At 43.5% G+C, this 20,375-nt stretch overlaps 1 protein-coding gene across 1 annotated transcript in view; it reads left to right on the forward strand.

The window, feature by feature from the left end:
* The first annotated feature begins 878 nt into the window (after positions 1–878).
* Positions 879–20,375, forward strand: part of LOC129822275 (G protein-activated inward rectifier potassium channel 4-like) — a 39,782-nt gene continuing 20,285 nt past the window's right edge. The window contains exons 1-3 of the mRNA XM_055880414.1: positions 879–1,354; positions 13,672–13,754; positions 17,868–18,741. Of these exons, the coding sequence (XP_055736389.1) occupies positions 13,692–13,754; positions 17,868–18,741 (937 nt within the window). The 5' untranslated portion in view covers positions 879–1,354; positions 13,672–13,691. The remainder of the gene's footprint in view (positions 1,355–13,671; positions 13,755–17,867; positions 18,742–20,375) is intronic.

Below are 20,375 nucleotides of genomic sequence, written 5' to 3' on the forward strand. Positions count from 1 at the left end.
TTTTGGTCAATTGTGTTTTCAATTTCATCAAGTGTCTTGTTGGCATAATTCATTTTTTTGCGTTTCAGTGTTTGTTTATACAGTTTCAGAGTTTCAAAGTATTCATAGCGTTGCTCTGGGTTATTTTGCTGCTTATACTGTTCATTTGATTTTTGTCTTAGGTGTTTTCTAATTGTTTTACATTTGTTATCAAATCATTTTTCAGAAACATTTTGGTTTTTGTTTCTGATGTTGCATTTCTTTGGTTTTCTGAAATTTGCTTTTGACGCTGCTTTTTGGAATATGCAATTCATGTTTTGAGTAGTAGAATTGACACCTTCTTTATTGTCTTGGTATTGTGAGTTATTGAAGAGCTGTATAGAGTTCATCATTTCATTTGCGTTCGCTGTTTCAATTAATCTTTCTGCACTGTTTTTAGCCCATCTGTACGATTGGTTTAGGTTGTAGAGTTTATTGGGCTGTTTTTTTATTGAATATTGCTGGCTAATTTCCTCTCTCTCTCTCTCTCTCTCTCTCTCTCTCTCTCTCTCTCTCTCTCTCTCTCTCTCTCTCTCTCTCTCTCTCTCTCTCTCTCTATCTCTCTCTCTCTCTCTCTCTCTCTCTCTCTCTCTCTCTCTCTCTCTCTCTCACTCTCTCTCTACCTCACTCTCTCTCTCTACCTCACTCTCTCTCTCTCTCTACCTCACTCTCTCTACCTCACTCTCTCTCTCTCTACCTCACTCTCTCTCTCTCTACCTCACTCTCCCTATACTCCCTTTCTCTCTCCCTATACTCACTGAGCGGCAAGTGGCTAGAGTATTGGGCCAGTAATCAGATCCAATCCCCGAGCTGACATGGTAAAAATCTGTCATTCTGCCCCTGAGCAAAGCAGTTAACCAACTGTTCTCTGGGCGCCGTGGATTTTGATTAAGGCAGCCCCCCACACCTCTCTGATTCAGAGGAGTTGGGTTAAATGCGCAAGACACATTTCAGTTGAATACATTCAGTTGGACAACTGACTAGGTACCTCCCTACTCTCTGCCTCTCACAGTGTTTTTCTCTTCCCAGCTCATTCCTCTTTGCCTGCAGAGTGAAACGTGCCATGTGGCACAGGCACACACACGTAAAGGATAAATCCTAAGAGAAAAGATCTCTGCGTGGAAGTAAGAGAAGGGCAAGAGGGTGAGGGGGTGGTCGGGGGAGGAAACACACACTCAAGCACATAGGACTAGAGCGGTGAAAAGGAAAAGAGAAGAGCTGGGAGGCAGAAGTGCTGCTGAACAAAGCAAGGGAAGGAGAGGGGAGTCCATGGGAGAGTAGCAGCCGTAAAATGCCTCGACGGGAGCCTGCCAGCTGCTCCTGTGGCCACCTAAAGGTAAGACTCATGTTAGACTGAGAAAATGTAGGGAGACACGACCGGAGCAGAGAGAGAAGGAGGGAGAGAAAGTATAGCCTAACGCTGTGGTTATAGGGTACCCTTGGGCTGCAGCTGAGCCGTTCGATCTGCCTTTGAATGCGATGCCATGCTGTCATTACCTTCCGTAATTCATCACCTCGCCATCATCCATTTAGCCGCGTGTCAGATCAAAGTGTGTACGTGAATTAAAACCATATAGTATGGTTGCTATGCTCCCTAAGAGAGAGATACCTCAGATACCTCCAGCCTGCACTGCCTGCGACCTCTTTCCCATCACAGCCTGCTTGTGTTCTATATCACTAATGTCACTACAGTGCATTTGTTTGCCCTCATTCTGAGAGCTAGGTAATCAAAAAACAATGGGTTTCCAGCCCTGTCAGACCAATGTGAGATGCTGCTGAGGCTACTGCCTAGTTGCCTGATGCGAGAGGATGCTTTAATTCACCTATTGTGGAATGCAGGATTTTTAACGAGTGCAGCAGCCAACAGTGTGGGGGTTTACTACAGGGGGTGACAGCACATCGTTGTGTTGTGTTTCCGATTCCACACATTCAATGAAAGAAGGTGGTGAGAGAGGGATAGAGAGAGACAGAGAGAGAGAGAGCGAGAGAGAGAGGCCATTATCTGTTTGCAGTAGCTTTTCGCTGGAATATCGGAGACTAGTCAAGAATTTAGAGCAAATCATTTGCATTGATTCCGTTGGAGCACTCGCTGAGCCGGGGATTAGAGAAGCTGGTTTCAGGGCTGTGATGTGCTATTGTCTGCTCTTATAGGCTATCCTGGTTGAGTGCACTCTGCACAAAATATCTTTAGTTGTCCCTGTAAAACTTTCTTGACAATGGGGTCTGTGGCCATGTCCAACGGGCATGTTTTTCCTACGCAATGTTCCCGGGAATGTTCTCAGCAGGGAATGCAGAGGTGGTTTAAAAGTGTTCAGTATGTGATCATTATTTTTTCTAACATTTCCCATTGAGCAGTGTAAAGGTAGGGCTAACAGGCAAATGCTATAGGAGAAGGATGGTGCAGAACAGTAGTATATAGCACATATTTTATTCTATGCTCACCTTTTTAACCTTTTGATTAAGTTTGTGTGTGTTTATGTGTGTGTGTAACCAGTCCATTGGTATAGGTATCACTTCAATATGACATGAACTGTTGATGAAACGGTGCAGCCTGGACGGCTGTTTGATTGTTGCACGGGGTGAAAGTTGAAGCACCGTAAGTGATTTTGATGGATGGACCTTTGACCTTGTAAACTGCATTAGAGTTATGCTGTAACTCCTTTTGGAAAGCCATCATTATCAGCCAGCCTCTGTGCATCACCTCAGTCAACCACTGAAACCAACCCAGTCTCTCTCATGTTGTGGACTGAGGTTCGATTCAGCCCAGAACGCTAGCCCAAATCTAATGAGACATTGAGATGAGATTACTGTGTGTGTGAATAATTAATTGTGTCAATTTATTTTGTGAAAGCCAGGTTTCTGGATAAGGTGGTAGGCATGGCTGTGATAAAAAGCAGCCCATCCCCGCCTGTATTGCAGCAATGCATCTGTGTCAGGAGCTTAGCCAAGCGTGAACAATTCTTTGTATTAAGTGCTATGGAAACTGTGTCTGTATGATTTGAAAAGAAGGCTACTGCGGCCCTGTAAAGCCACTCAGCTAGGCAGAATGGGAGAGCATTTCTTGTCCAGGTTAATTGGCCGTTACCGAGGTGGAGGTGGAAGTGGGAGGAGAGTAATAATTGGGCATGCTCTAATTTGTCCAGTGTCACCGACTGGAGAACAATGTGGGATGACATTGAGGTTTTAGAGACAGAGCTCCTTGTAAAAGCAGTGATGTGCTTTATCTTGAAGGGCATTATGGGGATTAAGATGCTGCAGCTCGTACGGACTGGAGCTCCATTGTTAAAGGGCGGCTGAACTTCCTGATTTGGCCCCGTTTCAGATTTGGTTTGTTAAGAAATGCTAGAGGCCATGACTGAATTCAAAAGTTAGTTGGTTTCGTGGTGTCGTTTGATCTGGGTGACTCCTGTGTGTTTGCCGGTGGGAAGAGTTAGCCAAATTATTTAGCCAATTGGCTTCACCTGGCTGTTGTGAAACAGTAGCAAAATTGGTTTGACTTTGGATATCCTATCTCTGGGTCGATCTTGTCAATAAATGACACAGTATTTTCTGTAAATGAGACAGTATTTTCATGGTACACGTCTTTTAAGCTCTCATTAAATGCTTTCAACATCTGTATGTTCATTTCTAGAAATTATAGTTGGAGCTTTTTAAGTTGTTGAAATTTGGAGCTATTGTAATTTGAACATATCCATTGTGTAATTTTGGATGAGACTGAATTTATGACCCAAATTATCCCATTTGCACTTTGTAATACGTTTTGATAGTAAAACAAATGTTTCGGACTCATTTCGATGCCACATACAGTCGGCTGTTTTCCAAACGTGAAGTTGGATTTTAGGGGCAGTTGCTCTTTAACTCTGATAAAGACATTCTAGAGGAGATCTCATGATACTGTTCCTTGTGGCCAGCTAGTTAACATGCAGGTCAAGTTAGTTGAACCTTATCTCTCTTAGGGTCAGACTGGTGCATCAGTCCTTTCTCAGTATGTGTTCACCTTAAGTTACCTTGGCTAAAACCATCTGCCTCATGACCATATTATTATTATTTACTTCAGAAATTTATTCATGACTTTATAGCCCGTGCATCAATCGAATTAACATAATACAATTATCCCCATCAAATCCGTCAGTTTAAGCTAGAGATATCTGGGGGTTTATATGGGCTGCCTCTCAATCCACCGCATCCGCCTATGTCGTCCTTTCTCATCTGTGGTGGAAAGTTGCAGAGCTACAGTCCTGTTTGTCAGACCAGTAGACATCGCAAAAATCAGTCTTCTCACAAAAACGTCTGTAGACTCTCACAAACATGATGGTGTTCTCTGTTTTGCTCCACGACCCCCACAAGTGTCACAGACTCGTCTGAAGGTAACCTATACAAATGTATGGAAGTACGGAGGGAGTTTTGTGCCAACAAAAAAAAAGAGTTTAAATATGTGTCCAAAAAACTAAAATATTTCCTGAGCTTTCTTATATCACCTAGATATATGACAGACACTTCAAAACCTTATTCCTCATTATTTATTTTTGTCTAGCCTTTTTTTGCCATTTATGAATGTGTTATTCAATGTGTTTCTATGGGCTACAGTAGAAAAGGCCAATATAAATGTTTTTAAAATAAAACATTTTAAATCCAAAAATTCGAATTCAAATAGTTAAATGATCCATGGTATGACCGTCTTAAAACAATGTTAGGTTAGTAGAACCCTTTCATATGACAATATTCATGTATTATTTGTTCTATAATTTGAACCAGTAGTGGTGTCTCCTGGAGAATCATAATTAGAACCCTTGCTATCATTAAGGTGAAATAAGTTAACAACTTGTTGACTTAACCATCTCCAGACGGCTTTTCCTTTGCGTACACATCTATCTATGGGGCCCAGTGTGAGCATCCATCACCCAGGGTGAGAAGTTTCCCTCGGTCACAGCCCATTAACACAGGGAAAGAGACATATGTTCAGCATAACGGGCTCAAGGCTTATTGAGTGACACCATGGATGTTCTGATATGGTATGCGGTAGTGAGAAGGAGCGGCCTCCTCAAAGGACTGGTGCAGGGACAGTGCGAGGTGCCGCAAGAATTCTAATTAGGTCTGTGTAACCTTTGGCTCTTTCTGCATGCGCTCAGCACCCCCTCCTCTCTTCCTCTCCTGCTTTCTACCTCCTCTTGTCCATCCATCCCTCACTCTCTCACTCCTGTGAATGTGGGCTCTGGGCCGTAAATCACAATAAGAGGCTGACAAGCCACCTGATAAATGCGGGACATGGTGTTGGAGCTCCTGTCCTCTTCTTTAACCCCATCCTCCTCTCCTATCACATTCATGTCCTACAGGACTGCTCTGGTCCAGTGGACTGGGTGTTGTTGGCTTGGCCTGGTGCTCAGTCCATCCAGCATCACTCAACAGTGTTGGGGAGTCTGGGGCATCACTTTTATAAATACACGTACCCTTAGCACAGGGGCGCGAGAGGACGAGATTCGAGCAAGCAGCAGTTATTCCTGGCTGTGGCTGTGTGGTGTTTAGTTTTTTGGTCCGTTGTCAGTTCATTAGACTAATAGTCTCCAGTGTGGGCAGGACGTCTAGCTGAGGCGGTGTCAATTGCTCAGGAGAAGGTGATCCGTGAGAGATGATACAAGTACTAGACTGTATACGCTCAAGACCGGCTATCAGCCACGAGGAGGGGAAAAAGGAATCTGGGCCTGAAGCCAAGCTTGCTGGCATTCACAGGCTTTGGAGATATTTTTAGTAATTTGCCCTGACCGACCTCAAAGTGTCATAAGTGAGCAAAGATAGGGATGAAGCGCAGCACTGTGAGCCACTTGTCTTATGCCTCGATCACACAGTGTCCGTACATTTTGGCACACCAGAAATACATTAATTTCCAATGGAACACTTTGCTTGCCTGATAGCATTGCGTTGCAGAGGCAGTTGCAGTGTGTTCTGTGTGGTGCATACGCTGGAATTATCAAACGTATGCATCAAACTGTATGCGTAGACGGCTTGACAGAAATGGTAGCAGAAGTGGAATGTTGAACTTTTGTTGCACACATATCAAGATTATGCTGCCTACCATTTTGCGCAATGATGCTCTCAGTGTGATTGAGGCATTAGCCTGTGACTAACTCATGAATGAGAGCCTAGTAACCATGACGCTGCTGCTGAGAGTTGGCTCTGGGAAGAAGAAGCAGGGAGGGGGAGAGAGGAGCAGGGGAGGGGAGGGGAAGTTCCAGTAGGCTCCCAATGCTGGGCTACAGAAATGACAGAGACATTGGAACAACTTATTCCACTAGATAAGATATCTATCTTCTGCACTGATTGTGCAGATCCTCCCAGTGCAGATATTATTGATGACTCAGCTCTCTCTCTCTTTTCTCCCCTCTGTCAGACCTATGCTTTGTTTTGATGACTCCTCAGAATTGAATTTTCTGTGGAAAATAGAAAGCTTCTGTATGACCTCAGAATATATGGATCAGTGCCCCCAAATAGCATAATTTGTATTGTAAACCAAAGTGTTACTGCAGAATTAGCAGTCTCTCACTGCACTCATCATTCTCTGCAGAATGCACAGTACTGTGGTATACTGTAGCTTGTTCACAGATCTAGCTTGAAACCATTTGCAAAACATGCACGTCTCATGGATATTTTCAGGCAGGAAATGTGCTTGTTTGAGTCCCCTTTTAAAGAGCTTTGATTACCTTCAAATGATGTAAGATAATCGAGAAAATGAAGTGCTCCAAACCCAGTTATCTTGTTGATCAAGTTTTGTGTCTTCTCAGGCAGAGTAATGACTAGTGGCTAATCTAAAGCCTCATTATTATGGTCCTCCAGAGGCCAGTTTAACTCTGTTGGCCGACGGCCGTGTTATTGGAGCAGTATTTAATATTGATACTAGCCTTGTCCTGGCCACCTAACTCCTCACAACTAGCCCTCACATTTCCAAACTGCACAGTGGGCTGACATCGACTACATTTTAAAGAGCCTCTAATGAAGATAATTAAACCTTGCAATAGCTGTTTGTGTAACTCAAACAAAGACATGGACTGTCCTCAAAAAACATAATGTGTACAGGTGGAAACATTATGAGAGAGAGAGAGAGAGAGAGAGAGAGAGAGAGAGAGAGAGAGAGAGAGAGAGAGAGAGAGAGAGAGAGAGAGGAGAGAGAGAGGAGAGAGAGAGAGAGAGAGAGAGAGAGAGAGAGAGAGAGAGAGAGAGAGAGAGAGAGAGAGAGAGAGAGAGAGAGAGAGAGAGAGAGGAGAGAGAGAGAGAGAGAGAGAGAGAGAGAGAGAGAGAGAGAGAGAGAGAGAGAGAGAGAGAGAGAGAGAGAGAGAGAGAGAGAGAGAGAGAGAGAGAGCAATTGCAGGTTTACTTCTCCGCCACCAACAGATGAGCACTCACTCTATCAGAGCCTAAACCCAATTCACCCAAAGTTACCCTCTTAAAGATAAAACGCTGATCTGGAATCTGTGTTTGCACAACCGCTGGTGAGTCTGCAGTGAGAGCAGAGCAGCAATCAAACACAGGCAGAGTATGCACACAGGTCCTGGGTTCACCAGTCACTGGAGAGATGTTTAATGCATGAAAGCCTAAACTGACTTGGAAAGCAGGACCTGGCGACACTATAACGCATTCACTATTCTGGGCCTTGTGTGTCTTGTATTCCTGTCTGTCTGTCTCAAATGCCTGTCACGTCGCTCTGCCCTTTGCTTTAGATCCGTCAATGTCAACACTGTATTCCTGTGTGGATCTCATGTGTGACGTGGGCCATCGCTCCTCCACCCCGCTTTGCATTTTCTCTCCATGATGCCTTGCCTTGCATCTATCACTGATCAAAATGGAGCAATGTTAGAGCATGACGACAGAGACAAATCAGATGGTGTTGTTATTCTCAGGTAGAAGCAATCTGGTGATTGCTTTCTGATTGGCAGAGGTGGAATTAAGACACTATTATTCGAGTCACAAGGTTTGAGACTCTAGTCGAGTCCCAAGTAGAATGGGTCGAATCTCGAGTCAAGTCCAAGTTGTGCATTCTAAGAGCAAGTCGATTCTAATCATACGTTTTTTCAAGTCAAGTCTCAAGTATAAGAAATAAGCTATACATGCAATGAGTTGTCTATTTATTGAGGCTACCAGACAGCACTTTTCATTATTTTGTCTACAACATATTTTGATTATGTAATAATTCATTTTAACAACAAATTCCAAATGCAAGCTTCATAAGTAAATGATGCATTTCAAGCAATTTTGACATACTAGTAATTACTAGCATAGTCAAGTTTTGACTATGCTAGTAATTGTTGCTTGAGGCTCCATTGCTGGTGAGTTTGCAAAGTAAACAGTTGATATTCTTGATCACAAATATTTTGTAGCTGCATATTTATTTATGGCAATGCTCTCCTTACAATTTGATGTTTGTGTTGCACCCGATCCTATAGCTGTATAGCAAATCAGAAATCTGTCGGCTAGCTCAGTGATTCTCAAAGTTTTTGACCCCCATTCCCAAAAAAGCAGTGGTTCAAAGCTTACGAGCATTGCGCACACAATGGCTGCGCAAATGTAGTCTGTCAATACAGCCAGAAATGGCAATGCATTTTCAAAACTCAAGATACAGAAATAAACAATTTTTTTACACCTGCATTTGAGCTGAAAGTGATTCATGTTAGCAGCCAATATCAAGTAGGGATATCATGCCGTCACTTCTCTAAGCAAGAAGAATCATACAGCCTAACTACCTGTGCACAGGAGGTTGCAGGATCAGATGGAAAGCATGGTCTGTCTGCACCAAACACTATCACTTTGGAGGGCTGCCTGCCCGAAGAATGCTTGTCAACTGGGTAGCCCTTTTCTTCCTCACAAATACTGTTATTAATTCACCAGAATATTTCTTCATCCCACAATACTGAAAGCAGTGAGATGTTACAGCTGTCTTTAGACATGTACCCAGTAACCACCCAAACCTTGAGAATGTTTTAACTTATTGTGTGCATAATGTTGCTGCTACCGTCTCTTATGACCGAAAATAACTTCTGGACATCAGAAAATCGATCACTTACCACGGACTGGAAGAAACTTTTTCCTTTAACAAGTCCGACGAGAAGTATATCCTGCTTTCACTGGAACAGGCCCAGATCCACGCCTTTTCCGTTAAGAAAAGACGCTGGAAAAGGGGACGCAGATTGGGAATCCTTCTGAGAAGTCGGAGGCGAGCGAGTAAACTCCCAACTCCATCCTCCTTGCTAACGTGCAATCGTTAGAAAATAAAATTGATGACCTATTATTAAGATTATCCTACCAACTAAACATTAAAAACTGTAACATCCTATGTTTCACTGAGATGTGGCTGAACGAAGAAAAGGAAAATATAGAGCTGGTAGAATTTTCCATGCACCGGCAGAACAGAGACACTACCTCTGGTAAGACAAGGGGTGAGGGTGTGTGTCTTTTTGTCAATAACAGCTGGTGTGCGATGTCTAATATTAAAGAAGTCTCAAGGTATTGCTAGCCTGAGGTAGAGTACCTTAAGATAAGTTGTCAACCACACTATCTACCAAGAGAGTTCTCATCTATATTATTCGTAGCCGTCTATTTACCACCACAAAGCGAAGCTGTCACCAAGACTGCTCTCAACCAACTCTATAAGGCCATAAGAAAATGCTCACCCAGAAATGGCGCTCCTAATGGCCGGGGACTTCAATGCAGGCAAACTTAAATCAGTTTTACCAAATGTTTACCAGCATGTCACATGTGCAACCAGGGGGAAAGAAATCCTAGACCACATTTACTCCACACACAGAGATACATAAAAAGCTCTCCCCCACCCTCCATTTGGCAAATCTGACCACAATCATATCCTCCTGATTCCTGAATTCAATAAAAAACTAAAGCAGGAAGTACAAGTGGCTCGCTCAATACAGAGCTGGTCAGATGACGCGGAAGCTACACTACAGGACTGTTTTGCTAGCACAGACTGGAATATGTTTTGGGATTCATATGACTGAGGAATACACCACCTCAGTCATTGGCTTCATCAATAAGTGCATCGACGACGTAGTCTCCACAGTGACTGTGCGTACATATCCCAACCAGAAGCCATGGATTACAGAAAACATCCGAATCGAACTAAAGGCTGAGCTGCCACTTTCAAGGAGCGGGAGACTAATCTGGACGCTTATAAGAAATCCAGCTACGCCCTCAGACGAACCATCAAACAAGCAAAGCGTCAATACATGATTAAGATTGAATCCTACTACACCGACTCTGACGCTCGTCGGATGTGGCAGGGCTTGAAAACTATTACGGACTACAAAGGGAAACCCAGACATGAGCTGCCCAGTGACACGAGCCTAACAGACGAGCTAAATACCTTTTTATGCTCGAATCAAGGCAAGCAACACTGAAGCATGCATGAGCGCACCAGCTGTTCTGAATGACTGTGTGATAACGCTCCCAGTAGCCTATGTGAACAAAACATTTAAACAGGTCAACATTCATAAAGCTGCTGGGCCAGACGGATTACTAGGACGTGTACTCAAAGCATGCACGGACCAACTGTCAAGTGTCTTCACTGACATTTTCAACCTCTCCCTGACCGAGTCTGTAATACCTGCATGTTTCAAGCAGACCACCATAGTCCCTGTGCCCAAGGAAGCGAAGGTAACCTTCCTAATTGATTACAGACCCATGGCACTCACGTCGGTAGCCATGAAGTGCTTTGAAAGGCTGGTCATGGCTCACATCAACCGCATCCTCCCGGACACCCTAGACCCACTCCAATTCGCAAAGCGCCCCAACAGATCCACAGATGACGCAATCTCAATCACACTCCACACCGCCCTTTCTCACCTGGACAAAAGAAACACCTATGTGAGAATGCTGTTCATCAACTACAGCTCAGCGTTCAACACCATAGTGCCCATGAAGCTCATCACTAAGCTAAGGACTCTGGGACTAAACACCTCCCTCTGCAACTGGATCCTGGACTTCCTGACGGGCCGCCCCAAGCTGGTAAGAGTAGGCAACAATACATCTGCCACGCTGATCCTTAACACCTCAGGGGTATGTACTTAGTCCCCTCCTGTACTCCCTGTTCACCCACGACTGCGTGGCCAAACACGACTCCAACACCATCATTAAGTTTGCTGACGACACAACAGTGGTAGGCCTGATCACCGACAACGATGAGACGGCCTATAGGGAGGAGGTCAGAGAACTGGCAGTGTGTTGTCAGGACAACAACCTCTCCCTCAATGTGAGTAAGACAAAAGAGATGATTGTGGACTACAGGAAAAGGCGGGCCGAACAGGCCCCCATTAACATTGACGGGGCTGCGGGTCGAGAGTTTCAAGTTCCTTGGTGCCCACATCACCAACGAACCATCATGGTCCAAACATACCAAGACAGTCGTGGAGAGGGCACGACAAAACCTTTTCCCCCTCAGGAGAATGAAAAGATTTGTCATGGGCCCCCAGATCCTCAAAAGTTTCTACAGCTGCACCATCGAGAGCATCCTGACTGGTTGAATCACCGCCAGGTATGGCAACTGCTCGTCATCTGACCGTAAGGCGCGACAGAGGGTAGTGCGAACGGCCCAGTACATCACTGGGGCCAAGCTTCCTGCCATCCAGGACCTATTTAAGAGGCAGTGTCAGAGGAAAGCCAATAAAATTGTCAGAGACTCCAGTTACCCAAGTTATAGACTGTTTAATCTGCTACCGCACGGCAAGCGGTACCGGAGCGCCAAGTCTAGGACCAAAAGGCTCCTCAACAGCTTCTACCCCCAAGCCATCAGACTGCTGAACAATTAATATAAATTGCCACTGGACAATTTACATTGACCCCCCCTCGTGTACACTGCTGCTACTCATACTGCTGCACACTGACTCGGTACTGGTGCCCCCTGTATATAGCCTCATTATTGTTATTCTTATTGTGTTCTTTTTTATTATTACTTTTTATTTTAGCCTACTTGGTAAATATTTTCTTCTTCTTGAACTGCACTGTTGGTTAAGGGCTTGTAAGTAAGCATTTCACGGTAAAGTCTACACTTGTTGTATTTGGCACATGTGACCCTAGATGCCTCACAAGTCCTCAACTTGCAGCTTCATTAAATAGTACCCGCAAAACACCAGTCTCAACGTCAACAGTGAAGAGACGAATCCAGGATGCTGGCCTTCTAGGCAGTTAAAGTCGAGTCCCAAGTCTTGAGGCTCCAAGTCCGAGTCAAGTCTCAAATTCTATTTTCTATCAAGTCGAGTCTCAAGTCATCAAATTTGTGACTCGAGTCTCACTCGAGTCCAAGTCATGTGCCTTGGGTCCACACCTCTGCTGGTTGGTGATTATGGAACACATAGTTCATACTCTCTGTCACTCTATTGGATTATTTTTAAACACCAGTGACCCTATCAGTCATTACACTTTTATATAACTGAAATGGTGTTGTGAAATTGCAGCTAAAATTAGTCCCTATCGACTTGCCCTCTCCCACTCTCATATCTGTAGTGCTGACGTCCCGTATGTGTTATTTAATCCTATTGCCAAAAAATATTATTCATAATTTTTTCCCCCTCTGTCAGTTTGAGTATGCAATTGATGTTTAAAAATACAATTTCTAGCACATTAAAATCAGAGCACAGATACTGCAGTCTGTCACTAGATCAATGTATTACACCAATAGACCTAAAACAACAACAAAGAAACCACATTTACTGTTCGAAAAGAAGTCTTCGAAACTACATCAAATCACATGTCATGGTGTTACTTCAAAAAAAGCGAAAGAGTTATTATTGTAGGCACATGGGAAGTTTAAACAAAGAAATTAAGACATAAAAATCTGCTGTGAACAGATTGTGAAGGGTCCAGGCTGGTGATTATTGTGATTCAAGTAGTGGTCAGCTTGTCCGTGCAGCATCAGGGCTTTTAACAGTTGGGTTGGTGTTCAGCCCAGGCAGCGTACTGGCACTGATGTGTTCTCCTCCTCTCCTCCTCGGGGGGATAACAAAGGTTGAACATGGTAGCTACTGACAGCTGAGACTGCTTCATTCAGAGATTACAAATTAGCTAACAGAGTGAGTCCCATTTCTCATGTGAGTCCAGAGTTACTCCACACATTAGCATTCTGTGTTGGTGAAAAATGTCTGTCATATTATGATGAACTGAGGCTCTGTTTTAATGTCCTCACTACTGACTTCACTGTCCTCACATATCACCTACTGTAGCACGAAGTAATGAATGAAGTAATGTACTGGATTTGCATTCTTAATGGAATAATAGTATGATTGTTGGAATATACTGTTTTAGCCTAGATTTGACATGAAAATGGAGACCTGAGCATGCATTGTTAAGATTCAGGCTCACTGTTAGTAGTGGTTCCTATTCAAACAGATGACTGGCATAGTAGTATTGATTTCGTTAAAGTGATTGACATGATATGTGTAGAAAACTATTTTTTGGCAGGGTTATCAGTCAATGCAGTATTGACTATGCAGAATTTTTCCTGACCCTTGATTTTTCCTGATTGATCTTAAGGGATATATTGTGAAAAACAATCTATTGTTGAGATTTGATTGATGCATAATTCTGTGCATTAATGAAAGTGAAATGCTGAATTCATTGGATATTCCCAGCTTGTTGAATCTCCATCTCCCTCTCTCCCCACAGGTGTTGAGCTCCACCTGAGGATGGCAGGAGATTCTCAAGTCCACATGGATCACGACATGGAGATAGGAGTCACACCCACAGCAGTAAGAACATGTTTTCCATACACACACACATTCCTCTCCCTCCCCCAATTGTCCTGTGTGAAACTGCTGGGAGGTAGAGAGAGAGCGAGGAAGAGGGAAAGAAAGAGGGGGTGGTGAAAGATGGAAGTGTCTGGTGTAAGGGGAAAATATAAGGGGACGAGGGGGAAACATTGTGGATCATGAGTTTCCTATTAGAAGGGTGATCATGTGTGTACCTGACTGTCTCTGCGGAAGAGGATGGATGGTTCAGCCCACTACCATGGAGAAGGAAAGAGAGGATGATTGTGAGAAAATGACTCACATGTCCTGATAATGGATGGTGAAATAGTCCAGGTTATTTGTCTTTATTCCAGAGGCGATTTAATTTATTCTTCCTGAGTGTGGTGAGGCAAACCAATTGTGGAAAAACACCAGCACACAGCAACTGCTAATTAATTTGTTTATGGAGTATCCGCCCTGGGGACGTCATTGACTCTGGGCTGGCTGCACTACTGTAGCACTGTCTGTGATGGCTTCATCAATCACTCAATTAGGAATTTCTTTAACACTCTCAAATGGAAACAAATAGGTCCATTGTCTTTGATTTAGGACTGTACAGGTACAGATGTAGGATCTTAATTTGTTCACCCTGTTGGAGGATAACTTGCAATGCAGGAAATGTAAAATGTGTAGTGTATTCAAGGTTTAAAAAATATTCTGAAGTTTGTAATTTCCACTTTGAAATTTACAAAAAATGTAGCAACCCCTACAAAAATGTCCATTCTAATCCACATGATAATTCACATTTCCTGTTGCTAAATGATTATTTTCCTGCTGTAGAAAAATGGCTCAAATTAAATGAAGACATTACATTTTCAAGTAACCCCTGCTTTCTCCCAAACACACGTCACAGGATCCCAATGTCATTGAGTGACTAATTGCTGTATTGGTCAATGGGTGTTGTCTTTCACTTCACTGTCAAAACTTTCATTACTATATAATATAATAAAGCAACATCTGGTACATGGAATACTTTCCTAATGTGCGTGTGTTTATAGAACTACAATTAAGAGTCCCTAGCTAGAATTTCAAACAGTAGCTATGTTTCCATTAACTTGTCCAGTGATTTTTTTTGTCGACATTTACAAAATGTTCAAAGAAAATAGGTTTGACAATTGTCTGCTATGGTGCGTTTCCATTTAACTATCTTGTGTCAACAAAAACAGCTGGCCGAAATGACGTCACAGCTAAAAAGAATCTACAGTGTTGATTAAAAATGAAGTGGTTGATGTATTTCCATTACCTATTTAGACAAATTGCCGATTAATAAATTGGTGACAGGCTGTATGCCCTCCCACCTATCCGTTTCATGTCTCAGGTAGCCCATAAAAACCAGCATGGATGGAATGCAAGAATTGACTAATTTACCATATTCTAATAATTCTCGTGTCAACGTATCGCCACGGTCCGTGCCATGGTGAAACTTGCACACCTGTAGATGTGAAATAATTGGATGGTGAAACTTGCATTCAGCCAACCACAAAAGTCAAAGCAAATAAGCCATTTTTGAAAGTCAGGACAAGGATCCTACAAAGATAGATTTAACAGGCAGTAGGCATTTCAAATTAAATGTGGAGTGGGGCTTCATCGTTACGTGTTGACATCACATGGACTGTGTACCTTCAAAATTATTGGGCAAGCATTTAATCGAAAAAACCCTTTTCCATCATAATTTGTCGCAATATATAAAGTTTATTGCTCGACCCCTGTCGAATGGATAAAAATGTTGTAGATCTTTACAGAATTCCTCCTATATCTGCTGTTTCCATTAAGTGTCACAATTACTTTTTGTTTTGCTTTTGTCGAATAAACCTGGGTCAATGGAAACCTGCTTACATTATTCAGATCTATATTTAAATCATTTGCAGGACTATAGCATGTATTTTCAAGGGCCTGTCTTTAATTTGAATTCCTCCAATTGAACATAGGGAGCCATTCTTTCAGTTTTGGAGCTGGATCTGAATCATACTCAATGCAGGTTGCAAAAAAAAGAGACTAGATTAGCAGCCTCCTATGTTCCTATCCAGGCCTGCCAGTGTCCCATAGGGAGTGAGGTACAGGAGAGGCGCAGCAGTGGAAACAGATCGCCTGTCTGGAGCTGGGCCAACAATGAGGAATGAAGGCCCCATACCCTTGTGGTCTCTCTCTCTTCTCCCTCTCACAGTCATGATGCACCATGTGCTTGGAGAGACACTCTCTCACACAATGTTATGGGAGCAGTGCAGCTACAGTATCAGGACCCTTCATTTCAATTAGCCAGGGCAGCGGTTCCCAAACTTGTTATAGTCCCGTACCCCTTCAAACATTCAACCTCCAGCTGCATACCCCATAAGAAACATAAGAATGAGTGAGTTTTTGCCACAACCCGGCTCATGGTAAGGGACAAAGAGTTCTTATAAGACCAGGGCAAAAATAATAATATAATAATAATCAATACTTTTGCTTTATTTAACCATCTTACATAGAAAACCTTACTTGCTAACCGAAAATGGTGAATAACTCACCACAGATTAATGAGAAGGGTGTGCTTGAAAGGATGCACATAACTCTACAATGCTGGGTTGTATTGGAGAGAGTCTCAGTCTTAAATCATTTTCCACATACAGTCTGTGCCTGTATTTAGTTTTCATGCTAGTGAGGGTCAAGAATCCACTCTCACATAGGTACGTGGTTGCAAAGGGCATCAGTGTCTTAACAGCGCAATTTGCCAGGGCAGGATACTCTGAGCGCAGCCCAATCCAGAAATCTGGCAGTGGCTTCTGATTAAATTACATTTTCACAGAACCGCTTGTTGCAATTTCGATGATCCTCTCTTGTTCAGATATCGGTAAGTGGACTGGAGGCAGGGCATGAAAGGGATAACGAATCCAGTTGTTTGTGTCATCCGTTTCGGGAAAGTACCTGCGTAATTGCACACCCAACTCACTCAGGTGCTTCACTATATCACATCTGACATTGTCCGTGAGCTTGAGTACATTTGCACAAAAAAATCATACAATTATGGAAAGACCTGTGTGTTGTCCTTGTTAATGTAGACAGAGAAGCATTCCAACTTCTTAATCATAGCCTTAATTTTGTCCCGCACATTGAATATAGTTTCAGAGAGTCCCTGTAATCCTAGATTCAGATCATTCAGGAATGTCAGGCATTCCCTTGGTAGCATGAGCCTCTCGCTGGGTGCTGCAGTGTACCCAAGTGGCGTCGAGAGCAACTGCTTGCATGCGCGTTACTACTCCTCTATGTCTACCTGTCATTTCTTTAGCGCCATCAGTACAGATACCAACATGAGCAGCAGCTACGTTTGGTTACATACGGACCGTTAGTGGAATTCCTACAAGAGAGTAATGGTTAATGTGATTGGATGTTAATTATTTGACTAGGCTACCTGTATTTGACATTGTGATGTTATTTCACTGAACACTAGATGGTTTAATTTTATTTTTGCCAGTGAAACAAGGCTACTCAGGCAAGAGAAAAACCTCACCCAAATGTATAGCCCCGTTGGAAAATATAAATGGACTGTTTTTAAATGTGAATCACGTTTTTATTTGGCGTAACCCCTGACGGCATTGCACGTACCCCAATGAGGGTGGCAGTTGAAGGTGGTTGAGGATGAAGTCAAAGCAATTACTTAAAAGGTTGAGAATGTGTATTTTCTCATATAACATGACAGTGTGACAGCACTGCAATGCACACATTGTAGCAACAAGGGTAATATGAGGAAATTCCACACAGACATTTCACACAGACATATGAAGACATTTCACACATTTTAGCAACAAGGGTAATAGGAGGACATTTCACACATTGTAGCAAGAAGGGTAATATGAGGACGTTTCACACATTGTAGCAACAAGGGTAATATGAGGACATTGCACATGAATAGAGGCAGACATTTTTGCTGACCTGTTGACCTGACCAGGAAAAACAATGGTCTCAAGCGATAGACTGTAACGAGAACCCAGTGTTATTCCTGAACAGGTCACTCCTGGCTCCACACATTAACTACTGAAGACAATGATATTGTGACCAATGTCTCAGCGGAACTGTCTCTCTTCCTCTCTGTGTCTCCAGGTGCAAAAGCTTCCCAAACACATGCGGGAGACCCAGATCTCCACCGAGCGCACCCACCTCATCTCCGACTCTGTCAAGAAGCCCCGGCAACGCTATGTGCAGAAAGACGGCAAGTGCAACGTTCACCACGGTAACGTGCAGGAGACCTACCGTTACCTTAGCGACCTGTTCACCACCCTGGTCGACCTGCGCTGGCGCTTCAGCCTCTTCATCTTCACTCTGGTGTACGTGGTCAACTGGCTGTTCTTCGGCCTGCTGTGGTACATCATCGCCCTGATCCGAGGGGACCTGTGGCACAGCGACGAGGAGGGCTGGACCCCCTGCGTTGAGAACCTCAACAGCTTCGTTTCGGCCTTCCTCTTCTCCATCGAGACGGAGACCACCATTGGCTATGGCTACCGCGTCATCACAGAGAAGTGCCCTGAGGGCATCATCCTGCTGCTGATACAGGCCATCCTGGGCTCCATCGTCAATGCCATGATGGTGGGCTGCATGTTTGTGAAGATCTCACAGCCCAAAAACCGTGCCGAGACGCTCATGTTCTCCCACAAGGCGGTGATTTCTGTGCGGGACAACAAGCTGTGTCTCATGTTCAGAGTCGGGGACCTGCGTAACTCCCACATCGTGGAGGCCTCCATCCGGGCCAAGCTGATCCGCTCACAGCAGACCAAGGAGGGGGAGTTCATCCCTCTCAACCAGACGGACATCAACATCGGCTTCGACACGGGAGACGACCGGCTCTTCCTGGTCTCCCCACTCATAATCTCCCACGAGATCAACGAGAAGAGCCCCTTCTGGGAGCTGTCCCAGGCACAGATGGATAAGGAGGAGTTTGAGATCGTGGTCATCCTGGAGGGCATGGTCGAAGCTACGGGTACGTCCTCTTGAACCAAGGCTAATAGGTCACCAGAGTATAGGGCACCAGGTTAGTGGTCACCTGAGTGAAGTTCACTAGTGTATTGGACCCCTAGCCCATAGACCCCTCATGTAGACCTGAAACAATTAGATAGTTATATAAGCAATATGGTAGTAGCGCCACCTTGTCTTCTGATAGGCTTGGTGGAATTGACCAATAATTTAGCATCTACACTAGTGAATAGGGGGTAGGGGACAGCTTGGTGTTGTTTCTGAATAGGGCCTTGGTCAGTTCCATTTCAACTCTTGTCTGTTCAGTAAACCCATTGTGGTTCTCCATATTCATTGATAATGTCATGTCTTTCATTCAACAAACCAGACAATTTCCAACCCATACAAACACAATTTCTAAAGGTACCATGTGGTTTGGATCTGCATATACAGTAATAAATATATTTACCAACTCAGGTAAATATGGTTGTTCTAGTTTCATAAGAGACCATGTAAAAATAAAAAATATATAGCTTTTTGAGGGCATAGGTTATGTCCTGTTACCTTGACCATCTTTGTAATTTTCCACAAAGACAAATGACCCCAAAAATAACAGTGGGCAGGGTCTTTATTTGGAAGGTTGTTGCAGGTAGGCAAATGTTTCCACATCCATACTGAGGCCCGCATCTCCCCTATGTTGGTGCATCAGGGAGGCCTCTTTGAGATGTTTGTTTGTTAAAGGAAGGAGCGTTAGCCTCCCACGCTGGTCTGTGTTTAGGGAGAGGTGTTGCAGTAATGAAAGAAACTGCTCCAGGGGGTTGCAGACAGTACTGGTCTGGCTAACGTATTCTCTTCTCTGGAATGTTACCACCAAAAACACAGAACCACCTTTTTATACACGTCTGTAAAATAGCCAGGAATTCACATTTAAATTCAAACTGTAAAAAAAACTGGCCCATGCCTAGTGAGTTGCATCCCAGAGACTTGAACTATTTGCATTCACGAGATCCCCAGCTAGCTTCCTGGTAGCCTTGGAAGTCTTTGTGTTGATTGAGGAAATCTGTTTATCACAGTAGCAGAGGGAATGCCGACACTTGTACAGCCCTGGCCACACTCCACTGCTAATTCCTTATTTGCTCCAAATATGTTCCTGTGGTGAATTAGTCCACTCAGGTAAACATTGTATGTGCAAGCCTAACGCATTGTGTATTGGCCTTTGTTCAAGGACAGATTATAATGCACTAATCTAAATAATAATGCATTATACATGTCACTTGCTTACTTTATTCAGTAGGGTCATGATTTTTCTTCTTCCTAGTAGATATTAATGTTTTTAAAAAGAAAGGGGAAACAAGGCACTCTTCATGTAATTACAATGCCTTTATTTGTATGGCATGTTCAATGGAACAAATATTTAAAAACTCATTTAAGTGACGCATTTCGGCAGCATGGCCTTCGTCAGGGAATACAAAGATACAATGATGCAATTATTTCTTTGTGCTCCTTGATGAAGGTCTAGCCCAAAGGCAAGCAGATGGCGATATTGAGTCGCTTCATTTTACAGTCCAAAGGGAATGTATGCAGCCTGCTATACACTCGTATTCCCGTGGACCGGTTCGTACATAAAACATTCTCCATTCAGGTAGCAAAGACGTCAATTTC

The sequence above is a fragment of the Salvelinus fontinalis genome, chromosome 24 (assembly GCF_029448725.1).
Source record: "Salvelinus fontinalis isolate EN_2023a chromosome 24, ASM2944872v1, whole genome shotgun sequence".
NCBI classification, from domain to species: domain Eukaryota; kingdom Metazoa; phylum Chordata; class Actinopteri; order Salmoniformes; family Salmonidae; genus Salvelinus; species Salvelinus fontinalis.